Source organism: Gymnodraco acuticeps, unplaced genomic scaffold (assembly GCF_902827175.1).
Source record: "Gymnodraco acuticeps unplaced genomic scaffold, fGymAcu1.1, whole genome shotgun sequence".
NCBI classification, from domain to species: domain Eukaryota; kingdom Metazoa; phylum Chordata; class Actinopteri; order Perciformes; family Bathydraconidae; genus Gymnodraco; species Gymnodraco acuticeps.
In genome coordinates this window covers 3,711,838-3,729,664 of record NW_022990459.1, presented here as the reverse complement: position 1 = coordinate 3,729,664, position 17,827 = coordinate 3,711,838, and the positions used below count along the sequence as shown (strand labels likewise).

The 17,827-nt window shown below is 41.4% G+C and overlaps 1 protein-coding gene across 24 annotated transcripts in view; it reads right to left on the bottom strand.

The window, feature by feature from the left end:
* celf2 (cugbp, Elav-like family member 2) overlaps nt 1-17,827 on the bottom strand; it is a 224,327-nt gene that overhangs the window by 73,039 nt on the left and 133,461 nt on the right. For all 24 annotated transcript variants that reach the window (XM_034225887.1, XM_034225894.1, XM_034225896.1 and 21 more), the window contains one exon: nt 7,961-8,043. In XM_034225887.1, coding sequence (XP_034081778.1) covers nt 7,961-8,043 — 83 coding nt within the window. The remainder of the gene's footprint in view (nt 1-7,960; nt 8,044-17,827) is intronic.

Genomic DNA, 17,827 nt, shown 5'->3' with positions numbered 1-17,827 from the left:
GCCCTTTATTTGTCTTGCTTGCGCCGTTGCGCCGTTGCGATGATGGATTTGTTTTGATTATATTCAGAAGGTGTTATTGAATTGTGAAATGCTGTTTGGATCGGATTCCACTCGCATCAGGTATCTGCTGAGACTGTCAGTGTCTGGTGGTCTAAATGCTGTCTGAGACGCTTTTATGTCTGAATAAAAACAGCCATTTCTGTGCAGAACACTTCTTTATCTTCCAAAATACAAGATGGGATCTACACACCATATGAGTCGATGAAACTCAACATAATTCACAGTTGATTTCAAGAGATAAAGAGTAAACTGGGAGGACATTTGGGGATTCAGGACACTATAGGATGTATGATATTGTTAATGCTTAATAATCCAGAATAAACCAAACAATAGGTACATCTTTTAAGTATTTTTTGTTTTGACTGAACGTCCATCCATCTTCTCCCGCTTATCCGTGGTCGGGTCGCGGGGGTAGCAGTTCCAGACTGAATGACTGAACGTATTGTTTGAAAAATGAATTGTACACGAAATAACTGGTGGTTTTGTGATTTTTCCATCAATCATACTAGGACTTTTAAAGGTCTCCTATTATACTATTTTTCATCAATATATTATAGGCCTCGAATATTTACAAAACAGGTCTCTGAAGTGTTTGGCTCCAAATATCAAAAAGATCATTGCAGCATCCCATAATCCCCTCTGTTTCAGCCCTGTTTCAAAAGTGCTGATTCTCTGTCTGTTACTTTAGATGAAAATCAGGAGCCCCTCCCCACTCTAGGAGGAGATTCAGGTGATAAGGTCAGGGGGTGGGGGGGTTACCTTGGTTGCTGATTGGCTAATGGTTAAACAAGCCAAAAATTCGTTATGACATCATAAAGTGGCCAAAATCTGATCAGCTCATTTTCAGACAGGTTTTTATAGAAATGGATCAGGACAAAAAGAGAGAGAATCTTTTTTCCTGAAACTTCCATAATCTCTTCACACAGAGGGGACACACGTTTATGTAGAAAATACATGAAAAAGTGGATTTTGCATAATAGGTGACCTTTAATAAAAATGTGACTTGGCGTGTAGGATTACTGTCCATCAGCAATAATATCTAGGTTCTTGTGTAAAGATAATGTTTTGAAAGTAGTAGTTTAACCCTAAGTTGTGGATCAAGTCTTCTTAGATAAATGCTTAACTTTCAAAAATGAATGTCACCAGTGAAATTAAATAAGATTTAGACTTATAGTACACACTGCGAGGAGCCACAGTTCTTTAATATTTCTCAAGCATGCTCACTAGTTCCCTTCAAAGGCGGGAACAGTCGCACTCTTCAGACCACAGGGGCTTTTGCATGAAAGAAAACGATTTCTCACATCAGTGAAAATGATAATACACATTATCACTTACAGTCAGTGCTTCTGTCTCTAGCCCTGTCCACTAACTTGAAATAATAAATGACAGATTAAATGACTTATGTCTTTGGATTATAAATTGCTGCTTTTTAAACCTTAACCTTGCTTTGATGAGCGGCCTTTCATGTGCCTCCGGTTGCACGAGCACATTGTTGCGCCTTGTATTCTGGCAGTGGAGCGTCACTAATTATCTCACCAGCAGAAAGGTAAGGGAGGTGGGGACCTGTGTGTGTGTGTGTGTGTGTGTGTGTGGTCTCAGTACGACGGTAGCTTTTAATGAGCCCCACGCTTCTTATCAAGCTTGGCGCTCGACAAACGCTCTGATCCGCCCACATGGAGGACGGGGCTCAACTGATCGCGTCTGAAGCCTCCAACACAATCTACGTCGCCCCCCACCCCACGCCATCCACACACCCCTTCAAAAACCCTGATCACCCTCCCTCCTCCTCCCCGCAGCCTTACTGTCAGAAAAGAAATATCCTTGAGAGAAACTGTGAATCAAAGAGCTTTTCATCCCTCCTCACAAAAGAGAAAGAGAGAAATGAAAAGGGAGAAAGATGGAAGGAGAAATTCAACAGGACAAAAGAGAGAAAGAGAGATAGAGGGTGAGGATGCCGGGAGGGCAAGAGGTCGAGGGAGTGAGAAAAGAAAGAAAATCGGCGATAAAGGAGTGAACTTCTCCAGGCTGGAGGGTGCTCCAGAGGACACGTCCTAGATTAGCTCGCACCCCTCCATCCATCCTTCCATCTCCTCCACCCTCCACCCTCCACCCTCCACCCAGCTTCAGACGGAGAACAGTGGCCTCGGGGCCCTCTTGGTGGGCGCCGGGTGTGTGTGTGTGTGTGTGTGTGTGTGTGTGTGTGTGTGTGTGTGTGTGTGTGTGTGTGTGTGTGTGTGTGGAAAGAAAGAGGAGAGATACCGGGCATTTAGACATCTGTCAGCCACTAATGAATGAGTTCAATTTAGTGGAAAATCTCAAACAACCTTGTCTGACAGCCTGGCTGACAGGCTTTAACTCGCTGTGTGTTATGTTTTTGTTATTGGTGTGTGTGTGTGTGTGTGTGTGTGTGTGTGTGTGTGTGTGTGTGTGTGTGTGTGTGTGTGTGTGTGTTTGTGTGTCTCAGCATGTGTGTGAAACTCAGCGTGTGTTGTGTCTCGAGTGGATCATGAGGGTGGAAAACAAGAAATAAAAAGGGGGTGCAAAAGAACAAATGTAATAAACTCAGAATGTGCCGGGGCATACAGTATGCTTGTGTGCACATAAAAGTGTGTGTGTGTGTGTGTGGTGTGTGTGTGTGTGTGTGTGTGTGGTGTGTGTGTGTGTGTGTGTGTGTGTGTGTGTGTGTGTGTGTGTGTGTGTGTGTGTGTGTGTGTGTTACAAAGTCATGCAGGGTTGTGGATCAGCCCATGCAGCAGGGATTGGGTCTTATTGCTTTAAATCGCTCCAGGGGTACAGGCCATGTTTTTCGTCGATAGATGGGTTATGGTTTGGGTTGTGTGTGTGTGTGTGTGTGTGTGTGTGTGTGTGTGTGTGTGTGTGTGTGTGTGTGTGTGTGTGTGTGTGTGTGTGTGTGTGTGCATATTTAGACCTCACTAGTGCTATTAGAGTTGGAGAGATGAACACACAGCTCTCCAGGCAACACACACAGACACACACACTTAGTCTCCGACCCCCCCCAGAGCTTCATTAGCAGGTCATTAGAAACAACTTCAGTGAAAGCTGTTTTCTTTGCTTCATTGAAAACACTCCATGTCACATGGATTCATTCTACTTTTTATTACGGAAAATATTATCTAAAATGCTAATTTTGCACAAAATAGAACTCTAAAAGTGGTATTCTCTAGGATTGTTTTAACAAACCACACCACAATGTCAATGCTTTGGTGTGAAGGGTGACTGAACATCAGCAGAATTACCAATGTTCTGTGTAGAAACAAACGTTTTAAAAATGGATGTTTGGAAGTTTTGAATCAATAAGGAATCTTATAATTCAAACGTTATACCCTCCCCTGCCCTGACCTCCAAATGAGTTTACATAGACGTCATAATCGCGTTTTAACTTTTATCAACTTCAATATTCTTGTGTGTCACTCATCACAAGACAACTTTGTTTACTTGACACTGAAATGAAATGTCTAAATGTGTTTTAATAACAGAGACACTTTTAGCAGTGGCAGGACCATATTTAAAAAGAAAAAAGTAGGCAGTTTCTTTAAATCATTTAAGAACCATTAGCAAAGCATAATCCAGCTCCTCTTCTGGCCTGTACACATTTTGACAACTTAACTGTATCACTGAAGTATGAGACGAATGTGTGTTATTGAATATACACTTTATGCATGCGTTACATCACGTATGCATACGTTTGGGAAAGGTGCACTGTCGGGCGGCTGATAAAGCTTCAGCACAGACAGCTGGAGAGAGATGGAGAGAGATGTGAAGAGGCGGAGCAGCAGCAGGAGATAATGTCTGCTGCTGATTCCTTCCTGCGTGTCACCCTGTGAGAAAAACCTGAATCTCCATCCTTCACTCTCGTCAGCGGCGCACAGGGACAGATTTATCACATTAACCACAGTCCGCTTCCCTTAATGCCCTCCTAAAAAATGGCAGCCGTTCAAATGTGCCTGCCCTGAACCAACATGGCTGCCGGCTGGTGCAATGCCCCTGTATTTCTCCAATTTGGCCCCCGCCCAGCTTTCCACTCTGATTGTATGTCCCCCTTTAGGTTTGGGAGGAGAGATAGGGCGAGGGAGGGGAAGGGTGCCAATACAAACATTGTTCTGCTGGCTCTTTACAAGCCAGGAGAGTGGGGAAGTTAATAAGCAGCTATTGGTTTTTAACTGCGGCCCGTTTATTGCTTTGCCCTGGAGCGTGCTGGAGAGCTTTATTCATCTTTTTCCTGTCCATCTGCCCATCATTCCCGTTCAATTCCTCCCTCTCCCTTTTGTCTTAAAATTAATTCACTATCTCCATAACATTCTATCTTCTAACCTTTCCCTTTCCTGCCCCTTTTTATTTTATGCTGATATGAATTAAAACAAAAATGATGTATAACCTTCCGCAGTGTCATTATGCCACTATTGATTCAGTGTTTTGCTAGTGTACTGTATTTAATGCTCCTCCTCAGTGCCGGTGTATATCCGTCTATCAATACTCGCACGCTTATTAAAAATGGGATGTCAGCCAGTCAGTGTAATCCAGTTCCCACATGATGAATTGGATGAAGGTTTAATAAAGTACATATTGTGCTGTTGATCAATGTCGTCCGGGTTTTAATGGACAGTCTCTGCTCTCAGAAGCTTTTCAGCAATGCCAAGAATAAAAGGGAGTTTACTGGACACTCAACACTCCATAAAGCATTTCATCTCAAAGCTGAGACCTGAGGTTTCTTACTTTGATGTGTAAACCTTTCATACATACAGTAAATCATGGTTATGATCAATACCAGGTTTATTAGAACAAGCTTGGGTATTGCCTTTCATGATACAAACAGACCTGAGAGGGAGCTGGGAAGGAACCTCTCAGTTGTAGCAAACTTAATAACATTAACAAAATCCTTGCATTTAATTATAGTTGTTAAAGATTAAGGAACCCTTTGATCTGTCCCACTCTGATACTAGCCTCGCAAGCAACTGCAATCCAAATGAAATAACGGATGCTTTTCAGACTTAAAACATGGTCCCCGAATGATTGTGTTTCCATACCCTTTCCCTGAAGACCTCCTTATATTTCTTTACTTAAGCACCACTAAAACTGTTTATTTTTGACCAAATGCAGCACTAGGATTGCACCTTTTTTTTAATATCTGAACCAAATCGCAATATGGAAAAGAGCAATACTGAAATAGCTTGATGCACAATATTTGTTAAAGGCTTAAATATGTGTTCAAATATCATTTTGATTGCACTATTGTGGATCTGCAGCTATATCCCGGCCTACAAGTCGTTTTCTACTCGACAACATATGTTTGTCTGGTACAGATCCTTTAAAAAAAAATAAAAAATCCCACCATAATCATTTCATATATATAATGAATATTATTGATTCCAAAATGATCAATCCCTCCAATATCATGAATGATCTCCATTGCAATATCAGTCAAATCAATCTATGCCCTATGCAGCACTCTATTGTTCCTTGACAATCAAGATCAATTTGAGTGAGGAGCTAAAGGGATGTCCAAACATCAAACTATTCAAAAAGAGGTATAAAGCCACAATTCTCACAAGGTACAGTACAGGGAGGAAACTGCTAAACCATAACTGTTTATATTCTTGTTTTGTATTCTATTTATGAATTTGTGTTTGTATGAATTTGTGTATGTACATATGTGTATATATATATATATATATATATATATATATATATATATATATACATATAGAGACCATTCTCCTAACTTGCCTGTTTATATTATATGAATGATTATATAAATTATTCAAGGTTAAAGTATACATTTATATTGTATGTTAACATATATTAAGATGTAAAACAAACACATTTTTTTTTTTTAAAAGCGAGAAGGGGTCGGATTAAATAAGTGTAAACTTCTTCCGACCCCTTTTCGGACGTGTAATTAGCTAAAGCTTTGTTGTTTATTGATATCAGACAATGATACTATTATTCAATTATTAATTAAATATTTCGTTTTGTTATTGCATTAATTTGTAATGTATCATGTCTGTATCATCTTTTGTTTCATTTGTATTTTCTTTGGTTTTACACGCTCGAAAAAAGAAAAAAAAATTAACTAAACTAAGATGTGCTAGTACCAGACAAAGAAAGAGCCCCACAAATAAGAACCAGATAGAGATGCCGCAGGAGAGAAGCTAGTGAGTAGGAGTGATGACCAGACGGAGCAGAGGGAGGAAGGGTTTTATGGTGGAGACGAAGGCGATTTCATGTTCCTATAATCCTGAAAGTGCTGCAGTATGTGTCCTCCCCAGGGCTGCTTCACACCTCCAACAAGGGATAAGTGACTAACTCTCACGGCACAGGAACACAAACCACATTCTTCTTCCACCAGCAATTAACACGGTGACTCTGTGCAAAAACAACACGTTTGAACTCGGAAAATCAGGAACCCGAGCACAAATCCTGCGTACGGCTCTTTTGGGATTCACAGTATCCACCCTGTCCTGCCCAGGAGGGCTATCCGCTGATCCAACCCACAGAAGCAAAGGCGCTCAACTGATGAGATTCCAGTTAGCCGGCGCAGCCAAGAGGAGAGGCGGGGAAGCAGCCAATAGCCATAGCAGAGGGGATCTAAGGGGCCTCTAAATATCCACCCAGGGCTAAGAGAGAGAAAGCACGAGCAAACACTTCCTATATTGCTCTCCTGGGCAACAATAGAAGAGCAGACAGCATGAAAGAAAGGCAATGCCACAGCATCAACACCTGGCTTTGGAGGCAAGCTCGTGTGCACGTTTCCAGATTAGCACGCACACAAACACACAATTCTTAAAGTGCTTATAAACTCTAATTGTGCTGTAGAGCAGGGTCTCAATGATACCATTTGAAGCTAGCTGGCGTTAATTCAGGTCCTTTCACAGGCTGATCTCACGCACTGTTCACAGTCATACATTAAGAGACGTGCACTGTACTTAGTGCACTCAATTTGTAAACCAAATCAGGTTGGGATGGATGGGTGGTTCCAAAAAACACATTTGGAAAACATGTTCTAAAGATATTATTGTAAAGATATGTTTCCTAAACTAATGTTTTTCAGAGATTCGTCCTACTGTCTGACCCCATCCGTGAAATTAAAAAGGGCTACTATACAATAACAGTACTGATACTAAATATTTGACGAGTTGTAGTCATCATGTACAATATATGGAGACTATGACTGAAGCAGGCACATTAATCTTTTTAATTATTTGCGCTTTGTTTGACAAATTAACTAAGGACACAGAACAATCTGGTGCCACTAAATGTTTTTAAAGCTCGGTTGGATGCTAGTCAATCGGAAGCTATTGGTACCTGTTTATGTAGATAATTATGTAAATGATGCTGTATGATGTCCTTTTGTTGTTCTATTTATGTTTTTATGTTTCATGTGGAACTACTTGAGCAGGTCTCCCTTGAAAAAGAGATCAATGATCTCAATGGGATTTATCTGTCTAAATAAAGGTTTGAAATGAAAAAGAACATACTAGAGTGTTTTCACTTTAAGGCTCAGTTTTAGTATCCCAGTAAGCCAGGAAACTGCGAGAGTGAGCCAACACGACAATATCAGAAACCTAGAAGTGAAGCAGCTAAAAGGAATTCCTCCATCCTTCAACTTAAAAAACCCTTATCATGGGCTAAATTGTTTGACAAACTCACACCTGCAGCCAGTAGCTCACCTGCTCACACGCTTGTATTCACTTACTCACTCGCTTGCAAATGCACTGCAAGACACTGATGCTCATACCAGTGTATTCTCTCACACACACACACACACACACACGCACAAACACACACAGGTTGTGCAGGGGTGGGGCCGCCTCAGGGTGCTGCTGTAAGTGTGTGATTAGAGGAAAAAGTCGGCAGAGGAGAATCCAGGACAAACACTCACCCCTGTTAAGGTCTTTATGTTATGCAGTGCATTCTGGGCTTCAAGGGCAGCTTTCCTTGTGTAAAACGTGACAAAACAGCAGCCTGGGGAGAGAGAGAGAAAAAAAGAGAGAAGGGGGGTGAGCATAAGGAGCAACAAAGAGCATTTTCTCTATTCATCTGCTTGGCATCACCTGTCGACACTGGCAGACGCCGAGTGAATGATAAGGGCGACACATCCTCGCGGAGAGGGAGGGAGAGAGCTTTTGGATTTGTTTCAACGCTGATGACTTGAGCCTCGAGGAAGTGTGCGCACAGAGCAACACATACGCACACACACGAACAATACAAATACACAGAGGAAGAGGAAGTGCTGCCTCTTCATTAATCCTCCAGTAATCTGTGAATAGTTGCGCTCATTCACTGAAGAAAGTATTTATTCACTTATTTAGTGCTCACACTCTCCCAGCTAACTAGTTCACACCCACGAGAGCCTGGCTAATTTAAAGACTTACTTCTAAGCAACTTACACTGATTGAATTAATTGCAGGTGAACGACTTGAAGAAGAAGGTAAAACGTTAAGGAAAATAAGAATGTTGAGTCAGCAGCACCTCATATTATTTATATAAATATATTTCATGAGTCTGATAGTCAGGATGTAAAAAAAACACATTTTTCTTTACAATTTCGCCCGGTTTAACCTTGCCTGTGAACCAGAAAATTACCAAGCAAAAGCTGACTAAGTTGCTTACTCACTCACACACAGCAGGCTACAGTGGGAATGCACACACATACACAGTGAAGGAATAAAACGGGGAAAGAGAGAGAGGGATTTGCCTCTTCTTTAATCTGTGTGTAATCCCTGCAGAGTGGGGCTGAAACTCCACGGCTGCGGGTCATTCTGGGCCAGCACGCAAACCTGCACAGTCAGGCAAAAACCAGCGGAGGGGGGGGGGGGGGATATTTAGGCCAGACACAGAGGTGTGATTTTTCTATTTCCCCTCACATAAAAAGCAGCGGTTGGAAACATTGTAAAAGTCACAGTATGGACTCTGTATTTATGTCCTCTTGACACTTTTGACATTCTTTTTCTAAAAGCCAGAGGGGAATCCTAACCCAGCACTGCAGAGGAAGGATGAGGTTTGAGCCAACTATAACATATTGAGGATTCACTGGAAGAACAAATAGGAAGCCCTGAGATTCACCATGCATCATCAGGAACAATGGAAAGCTGGGTTTTAAGTGATGGCACGACCTTAAGCAAAGCATCTATCTCTGACTGTAAGGCTGCCTCATTCTGCAGAGGCATGTGAAACAAGAGTTTTACTAACATCAGTCTTTGGAGGCCAATACCAATTTCTATCAGCCCATACATGTATTTGAACATATACACATAATGTAGGCAAGCATTTTTGATAAAGTCTCTTGAATTGAGTTACACATTGAAGTGACTAAGGCACTACATTTACACATTCTTACAGAACGTGGCAGAACTGGAAGGTCTTCAACCTACTTGTAAACTCGTGGGGGAAACCCAATAACCACGGCTTTATGAACATGCTAACAACTAAAAGGCAACATAGATAGGTATATTTGCCTCTATTTACCGGAAATAAAACCTGTTTTACATGCACATTGATGTCAGAATGTGCTTCCAAAGTTGGTTGGTTAATTGTAAAAATGCCACAAAAAAAATAGGGAAATCTACAACAGTTACTCTCTTCTGAAGAGGACCTGGAACACATTGCTTTTAACCACCATAATCAGTTTTTGTTAACCTGGTGAGCTAGGTTAATCTACAGGTGATCCACTGGAACATTTGTTTTGGACCTCCTGCCTCCAACTTCGGATAATTTCTCCATTTGGGTTTGTATTTATTTATCCAGAGTTGAGCCAAGTGCGACATTATTTTTGCTTTGTTTCCCTCTCCATTGTGTTCATGGGACAAATAAACACAGTGTGAATGAGGCGTACTGGCGTGGGATTCGCTGCCCACATCGCAGACATCGGCCCCTCTGACACTCGCCCTGCAGTGCATCTTAGTGAAATCCAACAGTGAGCATCTGGTGCGGATTTGGCATCCCGAATCCCAGCGTCCCTTTGATGGGGCTGGGGGCGTAATGGATCGGAATTCCTGGGGTGTCCTCTGGGTGCCACGGCTGTTGAAGAGTTGGCCCTTCGCCTAGCGTCAGCAGCGTGATTGGAGTTGTGATTCAGAAGCTGCAGTGCCTGTGTATTAGCGGGATAACTCCCAGCTTAGTGTTTTTCCTCTATGACCCCCAGCGTAAAAGGCAGGGTGTCACTTCACTAAACCCTAAGCCCCCCACTCCTACTATCAGTATTAATTTACCAAGCGAGACTTTCACACCAGCTTCTCCTAGTTAAAGGCAAGGAGATAAGAGGGGAAATAAGTTACGACTGGCTGACTATCACTGGGCGAATGTGTATACAATTTATTCCATGTAGGTCACCAAACTTATATGGCTTTTACACCCAAAAATGAAAATTCGTGTCCAAAAGTGTAGATCTCTGGCAGCTCTGCTTCATCTTTGGTCTGCGTAATTATGACTGGACTCACTAAAGATAAGGTTGAGGAACTGAGGTATGGAAATTCTTGAATCTTAAAGTCAAGTTACAAGTTAAAGCAATACTAAAAGAATATTTAAAAAAAAAAACAGTTGAAAGAACTTGGGGGGCCCCTGAGGAATGGCCCCTTTTTTCAAATTATTAAAATCAGTTTAAATGAAAATGCTCAAAACTAAAATCTGAAACGTTACCTTTATATTTTCATATTGGAATACATTACTAATTCCCTAACCTATTTCATTTTTACAATAATCTGAATGATGTTTTGTGATTGAATGAAACAAACATTGTTTCCCAACAACATACATATTCAAAATGTATTCAATTAAATGTGAAATGTTTAACTGCAAATTACCAAGGAGCTCCAGCTGTCAGATACAGATACCTCTTTTTTTTAATATTGTAGAAGAGAAGTATTAAAATAAATGTACGAAAACGCAAGATAAACATTTTCAAAGTACTCGAAAAACATATTTTAGTTCTAATTTATGCTAGGTTATGTTACATTTCCAGGAACTAATAGGTGCTCCTTTTTCTGGGCTTAGTCCAAATGCAAACAGTACTAAACTGTCTCTGCTAATGCCCAAAAGTTTTGCTAAAGTTGATCTCTACTACCTTTTAATGTTTAATTATCTGTGCATGGAAATAAAACGTCCTACCTGCCACTTAATATGCTGCCTGCACTCCATTTAAGCAGCTTTCCCTACATAACAAGTGGCACGGCTGAATGGAGCATAGTTAATAACGACCGTACTGTAAAACTGCAAGCTGTTACTTCCTAACAGGTGAAACCAAACTGAGAAGAGAGTGACGAAGTTGTCAGAGAGGTGAGTAAGAACAGTGAGAGTGTGCAGGTGTACCATGTGTAAGGCCCACACTGCTATTGCAATATAATTCAAGATATTGGAGGGATTGATCATTTGTTATCATTATCATTGAAAAACATATCATGCGATTACTTTTTAAGAAGATCATAAGAAGAAAATATATATATTTTGTTCATCAGGTCATTAGAATGTGTCTTGCAGGCCGGGATGTCTCTGCAGCTCCATATTACTTCAAACATTCAGGGCGACTGTTGTTGAAGGCTGTCGGTTCGATGCCAGTTAGTGAAGTCAACATGTCGATGTATCCTTGGGCAAGATACTTAACCCTGAGTCTCTCCCAATGGCCAACGATGTGTGAATGTGTATGAATGTTATCTTCCCTAGAGCAAGTGTTACTGCTGCGTGAAGGAGGTGAGAATGGGTCGTAGTATGTAAAGCGCTTTGAGGGGTCGAAAATATCTGATAAAGCGCTATATAAGTACAGTCCATCTACCATTTAACATATATTTAGCCTTTAGCAAGAGCTTCCTGCGGTTCGAATAATATTGTGCTTCCTGTGGTTGGAATATTGGACTAGTTTGTATATTGTAATTTCAATAACATTTCCATTAATTGTGTAGCTCTAAACACATAAAGTGGGTCTTTCTTTAGTCAAATTATAATTCAAGTTGCAACTGTGTTAGGCCCCTTGTGTGCGATTAGCATTTCCAATAGTCCTGTATTAGTCTTAGCTTCTAGCTACGCCCTGTGAATTATGATTCCAGAAGCATTTGTGCCATATCTGTTCATGGGAGGGTTAGCTTTCAGCGTTAGCATTAGCGATCCTGACAGTGTATAATGTGGGGGAGGTTAGCTGTTAGCGCTGCGTTAGCCGCTGTGTGTTGTGATTCCCGCGGTGTAGCCGGGCCCCGGAGCCATGCACCGTGTGACGGATCGTCCCAGGTGGTGGGCTGTCAAGACGAGGATCAAAGAGCAGTGGAGTGGACCTCACACACACACACACACACACACACACACACACACACACACACACACACACACACACACACACACACACACACACACACACACACACACACACACACACACACACACACACACACACACACACACACACACACACACACACTTAAACCCACACACACACAAACACTTTCCCTTCAGTGTTCCAGTCCCACCTGTTTAAGAGTCAGCACACTTGCAGCTCACACACACTGCAAGCCAATAAGAGCTTGCATATTATTTTCAGTCTGTGTCAGCGTGCGTGCTTTTTTATTTAGAGAGATATGTACGACAACCTTGAGTACTAAAAAAAAGGGTTGTTCAGACTGCCATGAATAAGCTCTTTCCATCAATCTGTGTGCATGTGTCTGTTTTTTTCTCGCAGCACAAACATTTACCTGAAGGCCGAGAGAGGCTCAGAACTGGGAGATACACTGAGCGTCTGCTGTTGAGGAGGGACACTCAAAAACACACAAACTCCAAGTGAAGAAGAGAAAAATCTATCAAGATGCTGATGTTTGTGTGTGTAACAGGAAGAGTATAAGAGGGAGACAGAAGGAGAGGACGTGGGAAAGAAGGGGGGAGTGTTTGCGATACTAAAAGAACGAGAGAAGAGGTAGTTGTGAGTGGAATAGAGAGCAGAGGAGGGAGATGCCGGTTCATAAATGCTTCATGGCGGCTGAAGGGGGGGCCCTTTGACTGAGACATACCCTTGGCACCCTCCTCTGTCAACACATCTTCCCCTTCCAACAACACGTCGACCCCGGGCTTCAGCATAGGAGCCGAGGGGCGTTCACTCATGTTTAGGTATTTCAGGTCGATATTTTCTTTTTGCATCTCCTATCATGCTATTTTAAGGCACATATTATGGGTATCAGATATATAAAAAACATATCTATGATGTGTTTTGCTGAAAATACCAAACAGATCATGCATTTTAGACATCCCTCATATCCCTCTATTTCAGCCCTGTTAGAGAATGGCTGATTCTCTACAAGAGTTCATTTATTTATTTTTTGCTTTTTTTACACTTAATCTCTCCAGTACAGGTTAGCTCTGAGCGTTAGCGATGCTTGCCAATGTAAATAAAGACCATATTACGTCCAAAACACGTCTCTCATTGTTTCTGATAGCGACGTTTATGATAGGGCCGTGGGCGTAAAGCCAGCCCATATTTCCGATATTACATCATATCGGACGCAAATCTGGATCAGCTCCGTTGTACCCCCGTTTTTAGAGATGTGGGTATGGAGGAAAACAGAGAGGGTCTTATTTTCTGATACTTTGTGAGTTCCCTGGCACATCGGGGACACATATCTATGTATAAGACATAAAAAAGTGCATTTTGCATGATAGGACGCCTTTAAACTAAGGCAGTGTAGGCAGGCACTGTTCTGATCATTATTATCAGAACAGTGCCTCGGAGGTGGCAACCTGCACTCCAGCTTTATTTTCTTTGTTCACTTCATTAGTTAACACTTTTCTTTCCTTGTAATTTTCCATTAAAAATTGAACTTCCTTTCGCCCCCTGCCAGAGAACAGGTGCATGGGTCATCTTAGCTTAAGCAGCAACTAATCTATGTAAAAGACTTTCATTAGCCTGGGTTTCAGTCCCATGTTATTCAGTTTAAGAGACATTCGCTGCTTTTAAGGCAAATGTTTAATTGGATTCTTGTGCTTTTTTATTTAGCCTTTTTGTTTTCTTTTGTTGGAGTTTAAGAGGCTAATACCCCATTAGCACTGGAATCTGACAAGAGAATGTTAAAATGCAGAAATGTGTTTTATCGGTGGCTTTTGAAACACATTTCACCAAATCTGGTTAAAAGCCCTGAACAAGGCAGGAATCACCTGAATATAAGGCTTTTAAAATGGTCAATGATCTAAAATAAATACTGGACTATCATTGAAATACTGCCAGAAACTGATTATTTGATATTCAAGTTGCAATTTCAAGCGATTTGTTAACAAAATGAAAATCACGAGGGTATTCTGGTTGCTCTTTTTAAAAACTCTGTCATACAGTCTGATATTGTACATAACTTAGCTTATCTAGCCTTGGTACAATGGTACTGATGGTATGAACATTCAGGTTTGTTCTATCACAAATGTTCTCAACCTGTTTTGCTATTTAAGACATTGTTTCTGTTTTAGATTTTCTTGATCAGAGTCCAAAAAGTCTCAAAGAATGAACATGTTTTTTGTGATTAGTGGCATATTCTTCTGCTTTTCATTCCTGTAAATCATCTCACAAACACTACGATTTTTCTTGCAGGTCTGAACCTGCAGGTTGTTAGCTGTTATATTCAGTATTCACATGTTCCGAGTTGAATCAGCACGGACTGAGGAGAGGAGGAAAAAGGCAAGTGTAGGTGGAGGAGAGTGAAAGGAGTAATGCCCTGCAGTCCGGCAGAATAGTTTATTAAAAGGGGAGAAAAAATAGAGGAGTAGGGGGGGGGGGAGTATCAGAGAGCGTCACCCTTAGCCCTTCCACCCGAGGCAGCTCTCACACTGACTCCCTCTTTCTCCCTCCATCACTCTTCCTTCCCCTCCATAGTCCTTCTGACCCCTGGGGTTCCACTTAGTCGCTGACCCACATTAACTACACCGCTGCAATTACTGCTCGCTCAGGCCTCTGGGTGGCATAAGAGCATACATGCTCTCTCAATTTCTTAGCCCTCTCCCACTTTTTCCTTTTTCCGCAGTAAAAATTCCCCTCAATGTGTATAATTTACGTGTGTCAAAGAGCCTCTGAGTGACAGCAACGATGAGGGGGGAAAGAATGACAGAGAACACATTTTGGATTTGACAGCGCAATAAAGAACAGATTGTCAGATGGAAAAATAGCGAGAGGATAAGTGGATGGCTTCAAACAATGCCGCATGTCTGACGGGCATTTGGCGGACGTTCTAATCCTGGCAGTGCAGGAATGGCTCCACTTCGCAATCTATACAATCCACTGGTTACTTTTGTTGGTAAAACACCAATGTCACCCCCGCTACCCCCTCCAAATCCTCTCTCCCTCGCTGCAGAGAAACACTTTCCCCCCGGAAATCAAAGCCGCTTTCTGGCCGACCCCCCGAAAGAAAAATTCAAGCACTGCAACTTCGCTCATAACCAGGCAACTCTGTGTGTCGCTGAGGCATGCAAAAGTGTAAACATAGAGGGAAAGAAAAGACACCAAGCATCCACACGCACAGTCTCCCATTAAAATCCACCTGCAGCAGCTCTCTAATTGGGCCTCGGTAGTCGGCTAAAAGAGCTAACGCCTAGTTAAGGCGATATAATTGGCCGCTCTGCTTTAGGAAAAGAATGAAATAAATTAGTCCTCGGTCTCAGGTCAGCTCGATCTCAACTGAATCCATTAGAGCAGATAATTGTCTTGGACTGCAAAGCGTTTGCTCGGCGTTGCCACAGCGGCACGAGAGGAAACAGTTGGCTCGCACTTTCAAAGCGGATGTCTGCCATTGGACCGCTGTTTGTCCCAGGCAGCGATATTCTCATCTGAGCAGTGATTGAAAAGCAAATGGCTGTAATCTGGTCATGTGTTTATCTCCAGGCCTTTTACCTTCAAATCTTCATTGCTGTGTGTTTCTTCAGCCATCATGATGACATTTCAACATTTAAAAAAAGATGGTTGATGCAAAATGTATTTCCAATCACCTCTCAGAGGCCAGTATTGATCTACATTTTGTTTTCAAGGCAGCAGAAGCGAGGAACATGTATTGCAGCACTTTAAAGGGGAACTCTTTCTTTGTGTCTGTCTTTTGTGCTAAACACTAGCTTGCTTCCCCAGAGATCAGCTGTCAATCAAGCTGTGTGGGTGGCGGCGTGTTGTCTCTGTTCTCACATTCTGAAGGTTTGATTTTTCTGAAGATTGCCCTTTTGTCTTCCTCTTTTCAGCCATGATGTTCTGGCTGTAGCTTGAATCACTTTTCTGCTGCGGTAACCAGCGACAAAGGAAAGAAAATAGATATTTATTAATGAGAATATTTCACAGATTATTGATTTTGGTGAGAGCTGAGCGATTTGAAGAAACATCTAAATGGGATTTTTTTCGACCAGTGTCATTTCAACTGAAATTGGCATTATTTTCTATAAAACTATACAAAAAGGCCTGAAAATACTCAAATGAAGTACAAGAATAAAAAAATGTACCTAAATACAGTCATTGAGTCATATTTTTTAGCTACTATCAGCCACTTATGATTTTAATCTATATTTGAATTGAATTGATATTATTTAATAAAAAAAATTATACTTCTAAATATGTATAACATTGAATAAAGATGTTATGGCTAATATAATCCCTAATTCATCTCTTATGTACACAAAAACAACGATTATTTGAGCAAGAAAGTTTAAGACATTATATTTCTGTCATTTGACTGATCAAGGTTAACCTGCAAGTTACAAAAATGTCACCTTTTAATATTGATAATGTTAAAACAATTATAAATCTCTCATTCCTAGTTGTGCCTTTTTGTTATTTGCATGGTTATCAGAGAGTCATTTAATGTTTTCCCTTTAAAATGCTCTATATATTCCCCTTCACAAGCTTAATGAGTCTTTTCCATTCATATTCAATTACAAGGCGTTTATTTCTCTTTTGATTTATCTTGTTATTGTTATATTTTGAATGATTTCCAGGTCATGTTGCGCACAGTCTCACTTATGTCGGATATAGCCTTTTAATGAAGACATTAAACTTATGCTGTGCATGTGTGTGAATTTAAGTGTGTTTGTGTCTCAGCTACTCATGTGGGCAGGCTGTATCATTAAGATAAATGACATAGTGTGTCCCCTGCCAAAACACACACACACTCACAGGCTGCAACAAACTCGTCATGGCGCTTAAGGTTGTGTTTTAGCAAAAGGACCATTTTCTGTTTACCCCTCTGGCTCTCTTTGTCTCATTCTCTCTTTATCTCTCCCTCCATCTCTATCTCTCTTTCAGCACAAAATGCCAAATTGCTCCATTTCTCACCTCGCCCCCCCCCCCCCCCCCCCCCCCCCCCCTCCCCGGCTCATCCACTCATCTGGTTATTAACTCCAAACACATTAAACCAACAGTAGTGCTACAATATTCCCCAGACTGTCCTACACACACAAACACACAGGCTGAATGCACACACCTGGGTCAAACTGCAAAATGGATTCTGCATGACGCACAATAGCGACATATTTTAGTGCTTCAGGGCCAATAACAACAAATGAGGGAACTTAATAAAGGAAAGTTCTGGCTTCTTGCTAAGATAAGCAGGCTGACAGGAACCATTTCAATTATTTGCAATATGGATTTTTGGCAGGTGATCATCTTCTTCAAAGCCAATGACAGTCAGACTTGTGTTTGCTCGAGGAATTTTACTCTCGTCAGGCCTCTCAAACTGCACTTACGAGCGCCATGTGATGACGATATTAAAAAACAGGATTACGCTGATCCACAGATATCCACTTTGTAGTTTGACGTGCAAAA